Source organism: Halichoerus grypus, chromosome 5 (assembly GCF_964656455.1).
Source record: "Halichoerus grypus chromosome 5, mHalGry1.hap1.1, whole genome shotgun sequence".
In the NCBI taxonomy this organism is placed as follows: Eukaryota; Metazoa; Chordata; class Mammalia; order Carnivora; family Phocidae; genus Halichoerus; species Halichoerus grypus.
In genome coordinates, this window is record NC_135716.1 from 102472481 (window position 1) to 102489927 (window position 17447).

At 34.4% G+C, this 17447-nt stretch overlaps 1 protein-coding gene across 2 annotated transcripts in view; it reads left to right on the top strand.

The window, feature by feature from the left end:
• The window catches only part of COL11A1 (collagen type XI alpha 1 chain), a 202299-nt gene that overhangs the window by 15733 nt on the left and 169119 nt on the right, over positions 1 to 17447 (top strand). For both annotated transcript variants that reach the window (XM_078072675.1, XM_078072676.1), the window contains exons 2-4: positions 6788 to 6955; positions 12118 to 12331; positions 15872 to 16034. In XM_078072675.1, coding sequence (XP_077928801.1) covers positions 6788 to 6955; positions 12118 to 12331; positions 15872 to 16034 — 545 coding nt within the window. The remainder of the gene's footprint in view (positions 1 to 6787; positions 6956 to 12117; positions 12332 to 15871; positions 16035 to 17447) is intronic.

Genomic DNA, 17447 nt, shown 5'->3' on the forward strand with positions numbered 1-17447 from the left:
CCTTAGCCAATTGAGAAAAGATTGAAAAATCCCCAACCAAAGGAGCACAGTATATTTTAGAAACTAAGAGAAGTTTATCTCAGCTGGAGCATTACATTTGGGGTTGGGTAAATAGGTAGGAGTTAGTGTAAATGTTTCACTTGGAGACTGTGGCTGTGAATAGCCATAGTGGAGATCCGGTTTTTCTCAAGAGGTCCTCAGCAGCCGTGATGCACCCACGGAGAATTTGGACATCTAAATTTATTCAGTGTTGATGTCTTGTCAGGCAATCATGATTACTTTCACTTCCTTGTACACTGCACTGTCTTGTTTCTGTGCTGCCTATCTGGTATTCCTGTCACCCTCCTCATAGCTTATAACCTCCTACCCATCCTTCAGGACTCAGCTTAAAAGAAACCACATGTTAGATATTTCAGCCTTTGTGAGCCATACGATCTCTATCACAGCGTTACAACTCTGTTGTAGGGCGAAAGCAGCTATGGACAATAGATAAATGAATGGGTGTGGCTGTAGTCTAATACAAATATTATTTGTGGATGCTGAAATGTAAATTTCATATAACTTCTGCATGTCACAAAATGTTGTTCTGTTTTTAATTTTTTCACCATGTAAATTACGAAAATAGTCAGCAAGGGCTTAACTCATAGGCATAGTTTTTTTCCTGCCACTGTTCTAAGGCATGGCCCCAAATACTAACTCACAAAAACTCTTTTAGGTAAATATTTTTTATTATTTTCATCTTACAGATGTAGAAACTGAGGCACAAAGCAGTCCAGATCACACACATGCTAAGTGCCAGGGATGGGATTCGGAATCATTCCAGCTCTTCTACACTATGTATTGGTGTCATTTACTCCTTATTGGTCATGGGAGTGTGTGAAGAAATTTAAAGGAGGAATTAATTAGAGATGAAACAATCAAAGCATTGTGAGACTTTAGATCAGTAATCCATGTGGACACTGAAAGCAACAGAGGGAAAGGATTAAAGACCTGGGACAGACTAATCAGTGAATGAGTCGGGGTGTCCAGGAGAGCAGCAGAACATAATAGAAAAGACATATTACGCCCTCAGAAATTTTTGTTTTAAGATAAGAGAGCCCTATGGGCTTCAGAGAAAGTTGCTTCTAGTATTTTCACATTATCGTGTTTCACATTCAGCCAGTATTTTATATAGCTCGTGTGTGTAGGTGGGTGTGTGCATACCCATTCTCTTCTAGTTTGGGAAAAAATCAAGTATAGGTAAATAATTAAAACCAAACGTGAAAAGTGCTATAGTAGAGGTGAGTATATCAAACCCAGCTTTGGGAGATAGCTTTCCGGAGCAGATTATACATCATTTATATCCTATGTTTTCCTCAGGTGAAAAAGCTAAATGATTCAGATAGGGAAAATAGGATTTATAAAGTCCCAGAGGCAAGAGAAAGAAGATGGGGGGAGGGGGTTCTGGGCAGTCTAAGTTCAGTATAACTAGAGCACTGAGTGAAGATAGAGTCAGGGGAAATGACAATGAAAAGAAAATGGTGGCGGTGCAGTTGGGGTGATACCAGTAGGACAAATGCGTGTGTTCAGGCCTTCAAGAGTTTATGTGTGGGGTCTGTGAATACCCTCTGGAAGTTAGTGGGTTCACTGGAGGAATTTAAGCAGCAAAGTGACATAAAGCCTGGAGTTTTGGAAGCTTGCTCAAGTTGTGGTGTGCAGACTGAGGAGAAAAGACATGGAAACCAGTTAAATGGCTATTGGAGTAATGCACTGGGCTCTGGTATCTTATTCTCCCATTTAATAAAATACAAGAGTATGTAGTGAAAGGCAGGAAAAATACTATTGAACAAAATATCGTGCTAATTGGATACATCTGAAATTCTAATCATGGTTTGTGGCATCAGCTATTGGCAACATAGAAATGATTCCAATATTAAGGGCATTTAAGAATTGCTTTGAATATGGAAATTTCACCTTTTTAGATGTATCAAGTTAAGCTACAACAAATTACTGCTTTTACTCTTTAAGCAGTTGCAATTCAGTTAATAAAATTTGAAGAATAACTTCCCTGTGTGTGTATAATGTATGTGTGTATGTATAAAATCATAGAATCTGCATTAGGAGAATTTGTTAAGTGCTGCAATTATGAGGTCAAATAACAGGCAGATTTCAAAGTGTCTTAATTTATTATTTGGTTTATTTGAAGGAAAAAACCTTACATTTTTCCATTTTTATAACTTGATATGCTTTTCTAGAAAAAGAAAAAACCTAGTTGAAATCTTTACTCTGTGTCCCTCTTTTTTAATTGGTTTTTGAAGAGTGAATTATTTCATATAATGTGTCTCTACAAAGAATTTTGTGAGGCTTTAAAAATAGAGCCCTTATTTTGAATCCTGTAGAGGGAATGTGTTTTTATCACATTACTTTCAAAGTAGGAAGGAACAAATGTGACAAAATCTGTGCTCTTGGAAAAGGTCATCCTGTGAAAAGATATTCTGGAGAGAAGGGACGTGTGGTTTATTTCATGTATTATTTACCTATGAGCAGTTGGGACCATGACCATGGGACTGTGTCCTTTTCTTCATAGAATTACAGCCTTCATAGCTGTGTTCAGGTCAGTCCTTGAGTCTTTACCCTGATGTCCTTTTGCTAACGGGCTCAGAGCAAGAAGATAAGATAAAATAAGCAGATAAGATGCTGTGACTTGTAGAAACAGTCTCTTTCAGAGTCATTTATACCCTGAAACCCATAAATTGAGTTTAATTTAAAACAAATATAAACATCAGGAATGAATTAACTGTCTCAAGATAATTTTAGTCTATTATATTTATGTTTTAAGTTTCTTTTACGGGGTATAGCGATGAAGGTGGCGGAGTGGAAAGAGCCTGGATTTGATATTTGTCCAGATCTTAGGAGTGTCCTTAGTTTGCTTTCTGGATCTCAATTCCTTCATCTGCACAGTGGGGATCAGAACATATGCCCTGCAAAGCCTGTCAAGAACTTAGCCTAGTGCCTGGCACATACTAGGCTTTCTAGACATGGAAGCCATTATAGTTATTACTTTCTTGTTGTACTTTATGATAAGAGAAAAGAAGAAAGTTAAGAATCGGCAGGTGTTCCTATTGGCCTAAAAAAACTGACCATCACGAGCAGGACTTCTGCAAAAAGGTTCTTGAATGCTGTGATTCTTTTAAATATTCCAAGGCTGACCTAGAGAGGATCATATTTGATAGAGTTAATGATCCCTTTGAAATATCTGACTTCCATAAATAAAAAGTTTTTTTTTTTTTAATAATTTGGAAACCATGTGTACTATACTGGATAGTAGGTTGATTTTCATTCAGAGGCTTGATGAAATAGGTAGAGTATTGTTAAAGGAAGTTACACTTGTTATATTCTAAAAGGAAACACGCAAAGCTTCATCCACATATGTTTGTACATATGGAAGTCAATATCCCTAAATCTTAATTAACTAAGGAAATGACCAGGTATACATTGCTCACAAGCACTCATTCATTCATTCATTCATGCATTCTATGATTAACTGATAGTTATTGTAAAAATATGTTAGTTGAAATTACAATTTTCAAAGAATAGCATCCTCTATGGAATGTAATAAATTGTGATGGTATTTTCTGCTTCTAAAATCAGTCCCTTTTCCACTCTCATTAAGTCCTCCCAGAAACAGTATATTTACAAAACCCAACATATTTTGAAATTTGATGGCAATTCTGTTTTTTTTTAACTAACAACTGAGCTTTTCAAATCAATAATATTGGTTCACTTCCAGGCAGAAGTGATCTCTTTTCTTTCTGAATTGGAATCTGAAATACTTGCAGTAAGGACTTATGTCTCAGACATGCTCAGTAATACAATGGCCAACACATGGCCTTCTCTGAATATTTTTATTTTTGAATAAGGAGAAAAAGTCAATAGAATATAGGTATATTGAGTGATATGGAGTCTAAAGTCTGTTTTTATAACAATGCTTACACCACATGACTCCTATTTTGGCTTGCTTAGTGAATTAAGTAGATATTAAGTTGTGGATCAGGGAATTTGATCATCTAAAACATTGCCGTTTTATATCTGCTTTATTTCATATAGTGTGATGTTTTGAAGATTCATCCATGTGGTAGCATGTATCAGAACGTCATTGCTGTTTATGACTGAATCCTATTCCATTGTATGCATGTACCACGTTTTGTTAATCTGTTCATGTATTGATAGAAATTTGTGTGGTTTCCACCTTTTGGCTATTGTGAATAACGTTTCAGTGAACATTGGCACACAGGTATCTGTTTAAGTGCCAGCTTTCAGTTCTTTTGGGTATATATCTAGGAGTGGAATTGCTTGGTCATATGAAATTCTATGTTCAGTGTTCTGAAGAATAGTGTATGATTCCACTTATATGAAATTTCTAGAATAGTCAACTTCATAGAGACAGAAAGTACGTATTTTTTTTTTTGATGTAGTATTCCATGATTCATTGTTTGTGTATAACACCCAGTGCTCCATGCAGAACGTGCCCTCCTCAATACCCATCACCAGGCTAACCCATCCTCCCACCCCCCTCCCCTCTAGAACCCTCAGTTTGTTTTCCAGAGTCCATCGTCTCTCATGGTTCGTCTCCCCCTCCAGTATCCCCCCTTCATTCTTCCCTTCCTGCTATCTTCTTCTTTTTTTTTTTTTAACATATATTGTATTATTTGCTTCAGAGGTACAGATCTGTGATTCAACAGTCTTGCACAATTCACAGCGCTCACCATAGCACATACCCTCCCCAATGTCTATCACCCACCCAGCCACCCCATCCCTCCCACCCCCCACCCCTCCAGCAACCCTCAGTTTGTTTCCTGAGATTAAGAATTCCTCATATCAGTGAGGTCATATGATACATGTCTTTCTCTGATTGACTTATTTCGCTCAGCATGACAACCTGCAGTTCCATCCACGTCGTTGCAAATGGCAAGATTTCATTCCTTTTGATGGCTGCATAATATTCCATTGTATATATATACCACTTCTTCTTTATCCATTCATCTGTCAATGGACATCTTGGCTCTTTCCACAGTTTGGCTATTGTGGACATTGCTGCTATAAACATCGGGGTGCACGTACCCCTTTGGATCCCTACCTTTGTATCTTTGGGGTAAACACCCAGTAGTGCAATTGCTGGATCATATGGTAGCTCTATTTTCAACTTTTTGAGGAACCTCCATACTGTTTTCCAGAGTGGCTGCACCAGCTTGCATTCCCACCAACAGTGTAGGAGGGTTCTCCTTTCTCCGCATCCCCGCCAACATCTGTCATTTCCTGACTTGTTAATTTTAGCCATTCTGGCTGGTGTGAGGTGATATCTCATTGAGGTTTTGATTTGGATTTCCCTGATGCCGAGCGATGTTGAGCACTTTTTCATGTGTTTGTTGGCCATTTGGATGTCTTCTTTGGAAAAATGTCTGTTCATATTTGCAAATGACATATCAGATAAAGGGCTAGTACCCAAAATCTATAAAGAACTTCTTAAACTCAACACCCAAAGAACAAATGATCCAATCAAGAAATGAGACAGAAAGTATATTATTAGCTATCAGAGCCTGGGCAGAGGTGGTGAATAGGGAGTTATCGCTCAATGGTTACAGTTTCTGTTTCGGGTGATGAAAATGTCTTAGAAATAGAGAGTGGTGATGGTTGCACAGCACTGTGAATGTAATTATGCTGCTACATTGTACATAAAATGGTTAAAAAGGCAAATTTTTTGTTGTTTGTATTATACCGCAATTAAAAAAGTGAATAGTATAATATACCAAAGTCAATGAATTATACACTTTAAATGGGTGAATTACATGGCAAGTGAATTATATTCCAATGAAGCTGTTTAAAACATCAAGTTTATCCAAAGGGATTACACTTTATTACACTTTTCTCCAAAGATTACATTTTTATCCAAAGTCCCCAGAGACTTCCAATCTGAATCATGAAGCATGAAGCAACATCCATGAAGATTCTCTGGCAAATTTAGAGGATAAAAATAAACAAATTATACATAGATACATATACGCATGCACAGCTACACATACATAAACAGTACATACTATTCACACGTGCTATATGCTTATATATAATTTGTAAATAGCTAACATGGGAAAGCACTCAAAACAAGAGCATTATGTTTTGTTACCTCTTCTTTTTGACAACTTTTAACTTCTTTGTGTATACAAAATGGCTTATTAATTGCACATTTTACAATAATTATGTATAATATTCATTGTGACTTTGAACCTTCAAAATCACCTTTATTTAAGATTATGAATAGTTGAATAATAAATCTATTAGAAATTAATGGAATATGTCCAGATGCTGGCTTCACTTTAATTCCAAATAATGCAATTACTTAGAATGATTAAAGACTATAAATTGTAATTGAGATGCATCAGACAGGTTGTAATTTCACATATATTCAATTATATATTGTATGTAATATGTATTACATTACATATATATAATATATATGTATATATAATATCTTTGATTCTAAATCTACATATACCCCCCACACATGAATATCTTCGGTTTGCTGCTCCATAATTTTATTCTTGATTTGAGATATTTTGTATTTGAGAATTTTATAGTTTATAATTTATCTGCTGTCCCACTCCTCAATCTCCCACCCAAATATTAGGGAAAGTGGCAAGTGTGACAGATTTGAGAAGTAGAACAACAACTATTTTATCTGTTAAAAATACTCATTTTTATATTAGATTATTTGTTCATTTTTTTTTTTTTTTTACTTTTCACTTATTTTCAGCTGCTCCAGTTGATGTACTAAAAGCTCTAGATTTTCACAACTCTCCTGAGGGAATATCAAAAACAACAGGCTTTTGCACAAACAGAAAGGATTCACAAGGTTCGGATACTGCTTACAGAGTTTCAAAGCAAGCACAACTCAGTGCTCCAACAAAACAGTTATTTTCAGGTATGTTCACTTTATTACTACAACTATTACTACTTTGCAAATTATTATTGTTTCTTTTTATCATGCTGTGTAATGCAAAATTATTGGGGCAGACATAATTCTTTCACATATGGAACGCCAAATACATTGTAGTCACTAAGGTGACTTAATGAAAATAGCTAATGATTTAATGATTGCCAATTTTAATTTAGCGCAATCACATAAGATATGCTCATTTGAAAATTTAGTAATTTATTATTCTATTGCAAGATGACAAAACTTGAAGACAATATTTTAACTAGCTTATTTTTGCATATAATCATGTAGAATTTGTTTATTGGGGGGAACATGGCAACTTTACCCTTAATGACTACCCATGTGAATTGAATGGGCATGTGGATTTAGACATACTTAAGGAGTGTCATTCTTAAAATTAATATAAGTTTCTGTTGAAAGAAGTACTTCTTCAGCAGATTTTATAAAGCAGATTATTCTGTGTTATTTTTGGATCCTGTTTTTATCTCAAATATAGCAAACGTTAGTTACATCTCACAGTTATAAGGAGATATGGGACTAGAGATTTTGTTAATCTTTACCTGGAAAGATATTGAAAAACACTTGGTGAATATTTTCTTTCTTTCTTTCCATGATTGACCTAGTAACACTAATTATCTGTAAATCAGGATAATAGGGAAAAGGAGTTGAGTGATAAAAACGACAATTTCTGAGCATCACATTGTTAGGCAAGCAACTCCTTACAAGTCTGCTATTGGATACGTGTCAATTTTTTTTTTCTTATAACTATACTAAATTGAATGTCCTCATCCTTATTTAACAGAAGAGGAAATAGAGTTTCACTGAAGTTCTTGGATTTGTCCAAATTACAAGGGGCCAGTATTTAATCCAGGTCTTGTCTGTTGCCAAGGTCATTATTCCCTATATTATCAGGTGTTTCTTGTTGGTGCTTTGGGATCCTCTTAGAAATAATTAATCATTTACATTCTTCATATTATCCTCTCTAATGTCTCTACCTGAAGGAATTTGAATTCCCTATTTTCACATAAAACTATTTCCTAACAATAGAAAAATTAAAAATCAAGGGACTAAAGAATTACAGAACAAGATAATGTATTTTTCATGGATGGACATTTTTAAAGTATTTTTGAAAACACATTAATTTTGATAAAATTGTTGATTTTTCCCAAATTTTTTTGTTTTGCCATAATTTGTGATGGACAAAAGTAACAAACTGCAAATATAAAGAACGTCAATGCATAATTTTCCTGACTTTGGAAATAAAAAGTTAAAATAGTTATTAAATCCATAAAATATTTTTTAAAAAAATCAAGTTTAAAAGTTGCAAATGTAAAAATTATGTTGCTTTTCTATTTATCTGCACTCTAATGTAGAAATAGGAAAGGGATGGGAATTTTCAAGAGAAAAAACAGGGAAAAATACACTAATGGAAAAGCTCTAGAAATACTCAAGAAGTTAGTTTTTAATTTTTTATACTTTGGTTCATCATCTCAGGGTCAGTTTATCTGCCTTCCAAATTGGTAGTTAGTTTGATTAGTTCAATCACTTCTGTTGTGTTACTCATTGAAAGAGAATACAATGTATGCCTCTGGGATCTCCTTCCATGAGAGTTAACAAAATACCCTTATATCAATTTTTCTTTTTCACCTTCTCATAACATTGTGCCTTAGGCATATAATTCTAATAATGAGTATTTCAGATAGGAGGAGACACCTCTAATAGGGACCTTATTCCCCCCCCACACACACACATACAAATGAATTTAAACTTAATCTTCCTACAGGGTAGGAATAATAATGCAAAATGGCAGTTAATAAAAATGATCCAAGACATTTTCATAGTTAAAAAATCTGGAGTGAATATTATTCTTTATCAAATAAGTAAAAAGGATCTTTGAAAAATTACTTGGAATAGTTTTTCTTCCATTATGGGAACATAATAGCAACTTCTTTTCTAATGAAAAAAGTAAGCAGTGGTAGTGGGAACTTCAACACTGGGTAGGGGTGGAGGATTATCAGATAGTCACTGTAAAATTCTGTTTAATTAAGGTATATGTCCTCTAAAGTCCTAACCTGAGACCTTTAATTTAACTGTCTGAAAACGTTGTACATGTGACCTAAATGGAAGCTGTAATTTGCAAATGCTTTCTGCCCTCTTTAGAACACCTGCTGTGGGAGAGATACTATCCAAGAAACTTAAGTGTATATTGATCTTTGTCTTCATGTCCATCTGGAAAGAAGAATATTTAAGCCCAAATTACGGATGAGGGTTTAGAAATGTGAAGTATTTGAATATAATCACAGAACCAGTGAATGATGTGAAGCTGAGAGACAGTCCCTGCCTCTTTTAGAGTAAAATGAGCTTTCCTACTATGCAAAAATGGCCTTCCCTCTTCATTTTCAAAATCCTGCTGATCACCAGGCTACATCAAAAAAGGATTTTAGTTAAAGGGAGACATATTCCACATGGAAATCTATTGACAACAATCTAAAAAAATTAAAATCAAATAATAAAGTTTTGTGCCTTTTTCATATAAAATTTATTCATGCATGAAATATCTATTGATACTGAAAGGCCATTTTAAGAATCACTATTGAACTTAATATATTCAGTGTGAATTATGATAATTGCATGTATATTATTTATGTATACATACATGCATATCAAAAGTAGTAATAGCATTTTTTCTTTAACAACGTAATTCATTTGAGGATGAATCCTCAACAGAGGATGCTTTATTTTTAGTTTGTATTTATACATTTCAAAACATATTATTTAAGTTGAAAAATTTCACATTTTACTTTATCATGTATAATACTGATCATTGTTATTTTAGATACAATTTTTTATAGTAAGTGGTTGCATTTCTATTGTTGAACTAATACCATAGTGAATTCTCTCTGAGACATTTAGTCAGTTATGGACAACTTTGTTTAATGTCTTATAGGGAAGAAACTAGGGTGGGGTACCTAGGTTAGACTGTGAATATTTTGACATCAAGTCATGATTTTTTACGTAACTAAATTTTCTTTTTTAAAAGTCATAGCTTAAAGATAATAATTAAAATCTTACTGCCTAATTTTAAATTGGGAAATACTTCTATAATTGAAAGATTTTACTCATTAGTGTGGTTAGCAGCTGATAATTTCAAAAGCTGTGCTGTACAAATTGAATGATTAGTTAGAATTTGCTATGATCTATTTAGTCTTATATGAATATATTCTTTCTTAAAATTCCTTTTTCCATAAATGTCTCTATGTAGACATTAATTCATAATGTTTTGGCAAAAATGAAAAAAATACTGTTTTCCCCTAACTCATAATATTTTAGCATCTTGTTTTTTTCAATGTAAGAGATATTTGAATAATTGAGGTGCATTTAGGGAAAGAATGCCTGTGATTCTCAACATTCTGAGCTACTTATTTGAAGAAAAATTTCTTTTCTATTGAGCTTCTTTAATAGCAGGCTGAATTACCTACCTAGATTTTTATTTATAGTACAAGCAGGTAAAACTTGCTTTATTAATTGATGTGTTTCATTACCTTTCCATTTTACTTATATGATTATTTTCCTTCTGTTGATTTATAGAAATATAAAATTAGATGTCTTTATGACGCTTAAATGGAACAAAACTGTATATATATATACATATATGTTTTTATTATTTTTTCCTGTGATAGCAAAGCTTTTATGACCTAATTGTGATATAGCAAAGTTGTTTGGTAAATTATTTTAAAAATTAAAATTAAGAATTTTAAGTAAACACTTTTTAGTTTGGAGATATCTATTTATCTAGATATAGGTAGATATGGATAAAGATATAGATATAGATACAGATATAGATATTATAGAACTAAATGGTTAACATTAATTGACTGCTTTCTCTATGACATACTCTTATTTAATTTCCACATTTTAAATAATTTCAATTTCATAAAATGTCTCCTACCACTTTAAGTGACTACTTACGCTATATAGGTGTTTTGTATTTTATTTAGCCAGTCCCAACCATTGTACGCCGTTTTAATATTTTAGGATCATAAATGGTGTTCTGGTGAATTGACATAACATATCTTTACACAGAAGCATTGTTCCTATTCCAGTAAATTCTTAGAAGTGGAATTGCTTGTCTCCTATATTCTTTTGAATTTGAAACCATGGCAGTCATATTCATAGTATTTTTACCATGTAGAATAGAATTTCGAATGAATGGATTGAATGTGGAAGCTCTTGGCCCAGACATCATTGATTACACATACACAGATACATCAGTTTTGCATATGGACAACTTTTTAACTGAAATAATCTCATTCTTCAAATAATAATGCTTGCTTTACTTATGTTTCATGATAGTAAGATATATATGTAAAAGTATTTTTGAAGAATAAAATGTGAAATTTAATACACAGTATATTTTTTATAAAAATATACGAGTAGTCATTGCTTAATTATCTGAGATATATTTGTGATAATCATTTAACTGACATATTTATTTAATAAGTACTTACTAAGCACTTACGTAGATTTGGCCCCATGCTGGATATTTGGAGTATGATAGTAAGAGGGGGAAGAAAAAGAAAAAAAAAAAAGAAAGTCCTCTTGAATTTAGAATCAAATTAACCAAGTATCTAATAGTTGTGATGTATAATGACATAAGTTTTCTATTAGTGAAACTGCATTTTGTGTGATAGGAAAAACTGATCAGAAACTCTTTAGCTTTTAAAGGATGACTTAAAAAATTCCGTCATATATTGTGTCCTTACAGTGCCTTCTTTAAAAAGAGGGTGTATGGCCACAGATCAGACAAGGTTGAAAATACAAGTCTTACACCAGAAGTGGTACTTTCATATTTTAAAAGTTCTTACTGTGTATTTAATATTGTACTGGCACCATGGTCAATTTTGTTTCCTAACTTTTAATTCAATTTTACATAATCATTGTGCTTTAAATGAGTGGCTTTATAGTTTGAATATAGCTTGGACAGTTATTGCAGAGAAAGCTTATCATCATCTCCTTCCCATTTTTTTTTAATCTGAATTGTTATTACCGTTTGAATTTACATGACTTATTAAAGCTACCTAGAAAGGTAAAAAAAAGTAATAATTTGGGAATTTGGAATTTCTGACCCTTTGGCTTTCTTTTCTCAGGAGAAAATTTTCCAGAAGATTTTTCAATATTATTTACAATAAAACCCAAAAAAGGAATTCAGTCTTTTCTTTTATCTATATATAATGAGCACGGTATTCAGCAAATCGGTGTTGAAGTTGGGAGATCACCTGTTTTCCTCTTTGAAGACCACACTGGAAAACCTGCCCCAGAAGACTATCCCCTCTTCAGAACTGTTAACATCGCTGATGGGAAGTAAGTAATATAATAATCCAATGTTGTAGCTATATAGAAAGCAATTATTTCATTTAATCATTCAACAAATATTCATAAAGTGTGATGCAGTTTTTCTAGAGACTGGAGACACGGAAATGAACAAAACATAACATATCTAATTTTACATGGTTTCTTTTGCAGTCTGGGTAGACAAATGATGTCCAATTTAAAAAAATATGAATAAAGAGCATATCAGGTGATGATAAGTGAGAGAAAGAAATAGAACAGTGGAGAGGATAGGGAATGGTGGTGGAGGGTGCAGTTTTAAGGAGTGAGATCAGGGAAAATCTCACTAAGAAGGTGACTGGTGAAGAATCTGGGGTGCATGCCCTGCTGATAACTAAAAGTATACTATTCCAGGAGGAGGGAAAGCAAATACACAGCGTCTGATTCCAAGTGTGGCTGATTTGGTCTAAACAATGTCAAGGTTACCAGCATGGCAGGAGCAGAGTGGGATGATGAGGATGGAGAAGCCATGGGAGGCCAAAGGGTATAACACTTTGTAAATGGATATAAACGTTCTGGGTTCTATCTGGAGTGAAATGGGAAGTCACTGTAGACTTTTTGAGCAGAGGAATGACCCGATTTGATTTACCTATTATCAAGCATGTTAATATTGACAATCATAAGAAGCTTTTTATAATACTCGATATGTGCTATATACTGTTGGAAGCACTTTATACATAGTCGACTCATTTAATTTTCCACGACTCTTTGAAGAAAATAATGTTAATAAACCCATTTTACAGATAAGGGGACTGAGGTACAGAAAGTTTAAGTAACTTGCCTGAGGTCATATATTTGTAAAGTGGCAGAGGTAGGGTTTGAACTTAGAGAGTTAGACTCCCTAGTAACCATCATACTCTTCTGAAAATCATGCTGAATTCTGAATTCTGCATTGTGAATATTGCCTTTCACTTAGGGAGCAGCTAAATATAAATAAGCGTTTATTAAATTTACTTGGTTGGGTGCCTGGGTGGTTCAGTCGGTTAAGCGTCTGCCTTCAGCTCAGGTCATGATCTCAGGGTCCTGAGATCGAGCCCCACATTAGGCACCCTGCTCAGAGGGAACCTGCTTCTCCCTCTACTCCCTCTACTCGTGCTCTCTCTCACTACCTCTCTCTTTCTCAAATAAATAAATAAAATCTTCAAAAAAATTTACTTGGTATTTTATTGCTGCATCTAGGCTTCTAAAACTAACCTTATCTGAAATATGACATTTAATTATAGGTGTAAGAAGGAAATAGCAGTGCAGATGGAAAAAAAAAAAAAAAATCCACACTCAGTGTATCCTTGTCAGGACCATGGAGAAAACTTCATCTCAGTGGCAGGAAAAACTAGGCTTTTATGAGCAATTTACATACTATCCTTAATGATTAATATGAAAAGTGATGATATGAAAATAAATCAGGGTAAGGAATTTAAGGTTCAATAGAGCATCTGATACAGTTGCATTGAGCAAAGGCTTGTTGGAAGTGAAGGAGTGGACCATGTGGGGCTATGGAGGAAGAATGTTTCTGGCAGAGTGAAGAACATGTACAAAGAACAGTAAAGAGGCAGCAGTGTGGCTCTCGTGCAGGGAACAAGAAAGCAAAAAGTGGGGCGAGAGGTCAGAGGGCCAGGGCACACCCCTGTGAGGCAGAGTAAGGACTTCAGCTTGTACTAGGACTGTTAGATGGTTTTTAGCAAGGCAGAGACTTGATCTGACTTGTATTTTAAAGTGATCACTCCAGTTGCATGAGAGGGGAGGCGGAGACCAGTTAAGAGTCTAGATGAAAGAGCTTGCAGATTGGATAAAGTCGGGAGACCCTGGATTCTGTATATACATTGAATATAAGGATTTTCTGATGATGTGAATGTAAAACATACGAGAAAGAGAATAATTAAGAATGACTCCAAAACTAAAGGGTGGTTTGGTATTTTGACTATTATGTATAACACCATGATTATGACGTATCATTATCATCAGAGCTGAAATTAATCAACAATCAGATCAAGTTTAGAGTCCTAATCAGCTTTTATTTATTTTTTTTAAAGATTTTATTTATTCATTTGAGACACAGAGATACAGAGAGAGAGCATGAGCAGGGAGAGCGGCAGAGGGAGAGGGAAAAGCGGGCTCCCCGCTGAGCCAGGAGCCCGATGTGGGGCTCGATCCCAGGACCCTGGGATCATGACCTGAGCCGAAGGCAGACGCTTAACCATCTGAGCCACCCAGGCACCCCTAATCAGCTTTTAACAATGGAAATCATTTTTACTTTCTGTTAATGAAAAGCACATACGTACAACAGTGGAGATGGTTTAAGTTAAGACACAGGCTTCTTGGCAGAAATACGTGTAAATTTTACTCTCACAGTATTAAGTGGCTCCAAAATAAATCTTTGCTCAATTCAAACTAAGCAGACCGCTATGCTAGTTGAATGTGCTATGGAAAGACCAAAGATTAAGTGTATATGGAAATATACTTGGTCCTCATCAGTAGCCACGCCAAGTCACATGAAACGGACATTTAGGAAGGCTCCTGCAATTTTTTGGGTATTTTATTTTATGGATTTAGTCCTAGACACTTCTGCAATATTAATCTAGCGTTTTTCATTTGGAAAAAAAAAAAAAATAAATAAACCAGAGTGGCTTGCAGAATCCAAGTGAGCCTCACTCAGTGGTTTATGTTAGCACCAGATATTGTTAATAAAACCCACCATTTTATAGGAAGATTAGGGTGTATATGTTTCCAAAGGGCTGGTCATGTCTACCACCTAAGCCTGTCATCGCCGCCTTGAATTAGCTGGAACAGTAGCTTCAGCGTGAATTGAGACTCTCACTCCACACATGCGTTGACTATGCTTTCTTTCAGTGTTCCCACTTCCTGCCAACCCTGGAAAGAAGGAAAGGTATTGTGTCTCAGTTTTGGATCCTGCCCACAGTAGTGATCTATAACTGTCTTGAAATTAAAGTGGAAAAAGAAAACGAAAGCACTTGAAATAAATGTGAATAAAGACAGAAGCACATTGTGTTGTACAATTAGGACGTTCAGTTGTTCCAGATGGAGCAGTCATTCAATTAGGAGACATACCCTTTTACAGTTCATCTCAGGGGATCTCTAGAGAAAAAAGGAAAAAATTAAGTGGAATTCCATTTGGAAGAAAGCATTTACGTACATAGGAACTATTACTTACCCCATATCCCACCCCTGATCTTATCAAATATGCTCATCAGGACATGGTGAGATTAAGCTTTTGTTGCAACTGCACAAAGTGAAGCAAAGGATGGGCACTTCCTTATCAGCATAGGCAGCCACCCCTGGTGTGCATTTTATACTGTTTGTGTTCTTTTCAGTACCTAACACTCCTCTGGGTAAACAGTAAGCAGTCACCTGTTAACTGATTGATTAAAAAATGAGCCTACATTTTGTACTATTTCAGCTCACTTTCACAATTGAAAGTACATTGTATTTTAACATGAATAATGATGTGGCAACGATGTCTTTGAAGCTTACAAAAGAATTCCTTGGCTTTTTTAGGTGGCATCGGGTAGCAATCAGCGTGGAGAAGAAAACTGTGACAATGATTGTTGATTGTAAGAAGAAAACCACAAAGCCACTTGATAGAAGTGAGAGAGCAATCGTTGACACCAATGGAATCATGGTTTTTGGAACAAGGATTCTGGATGAAGAGGTTTTTGAGGTAAAAATAAATCAAATTTTATTTGAAGCTGAATGTTGTTAAATCAGATGAACTGAGTTAATAACAGTAACAATCAATATATGTTATAAAGCAATGTTGAAAACGAAAGGGTGACCTACTTTCTTCCCCTGCGGGTGTAGCGGTGATGTTTTCTATTGTTCAGTAAGAGAATGAGTAGACAATGGTGGCTGTAAGGACTGGGAAACATTACAGAGATTGGTTGATTTGAACGCAGGCATGCTATTCTCCTGGGAAGGGCAAATGGCTTCACTCTTGGTACTTTGCATTATTTTCTTTGGGGAAAAGAACATTTTCTTCACTCCTTCTCTGGGAGATTAATTTAGGGAAATGTACAAGTCAGATATTCTGCCTTTCTCTGTTCCTTGTTAATGTTTCCAAGGTATAAAATAGAGATCATATTGCAAAAGCTGAACTTATGTCTTTAAAATCACTTTTTAAAATAATGTGAAGGTCATAGTAAAAAGTTTCCTTCCAATTATAATTCACCAATTATGATAATCACATTCTTTTAAACCTTCAATCATTGGGTCTGGTAGTTTGTCCTTTAATTTTCATTTAGTCAATTATTAACAGAACCAACAGACCTGAGTCCTGATCTCATAAAGGGATGCCCTCCTGAGACATTATTCAGTACTCTGATCTGGTTTTATACAATTTCTGAGTAATTTATTTTTCAAAGTATAATAAAGTAAAGCTCTGTAATATATTACAAATTAATAGGCAAGGTTTACGTGGAAGATTTTCTGTATTTGGTTAATTAGTGAATATACACACACACATATATATGCATACATACAGACTATTTTTCATAGAAAGAACAATGTACATTCGGTGCAGGAGAATATTGCATTCCTGTACTTATATACATAACCTATGGCATAATTTTAAATATAATTAGCATTTATGACACTTTCAGATTATTTAATTGATATTCTGTTTGTTTCTGATTTTTCTCAACTTGTCTCAACTTTGACTCCAAACAAAATGTTTTTAACACATTGTATCATACTAAACTAAATGATAAACTCATTCAGGCAATATATAATAATATACTTTCAGATCTTCCAATATCATGTATTGGTTGCACACAAATGATAATAAATATTTATTTATTAGATGAATATTATAAACAAATTTACTTAATTTCTAGTCTAGCAAAGTTCTATTTTAAAATTAAACTATGAATATCAGTTTCACAGACTAAATTTATTTTTGTAATACACACAACCTTTTTTTCTGGAAACATAAATGAGTAATACAGATAAACTCTATCAGTGGATGGTTTCATTTCATATATTAGTTCAGTCTATTGCTATACATAGTTACAGAGCTATGGAACTTAAGCAATGGGAATTAAACTTTGTTCATCATAGGGATACCTGGGTGGCTCAG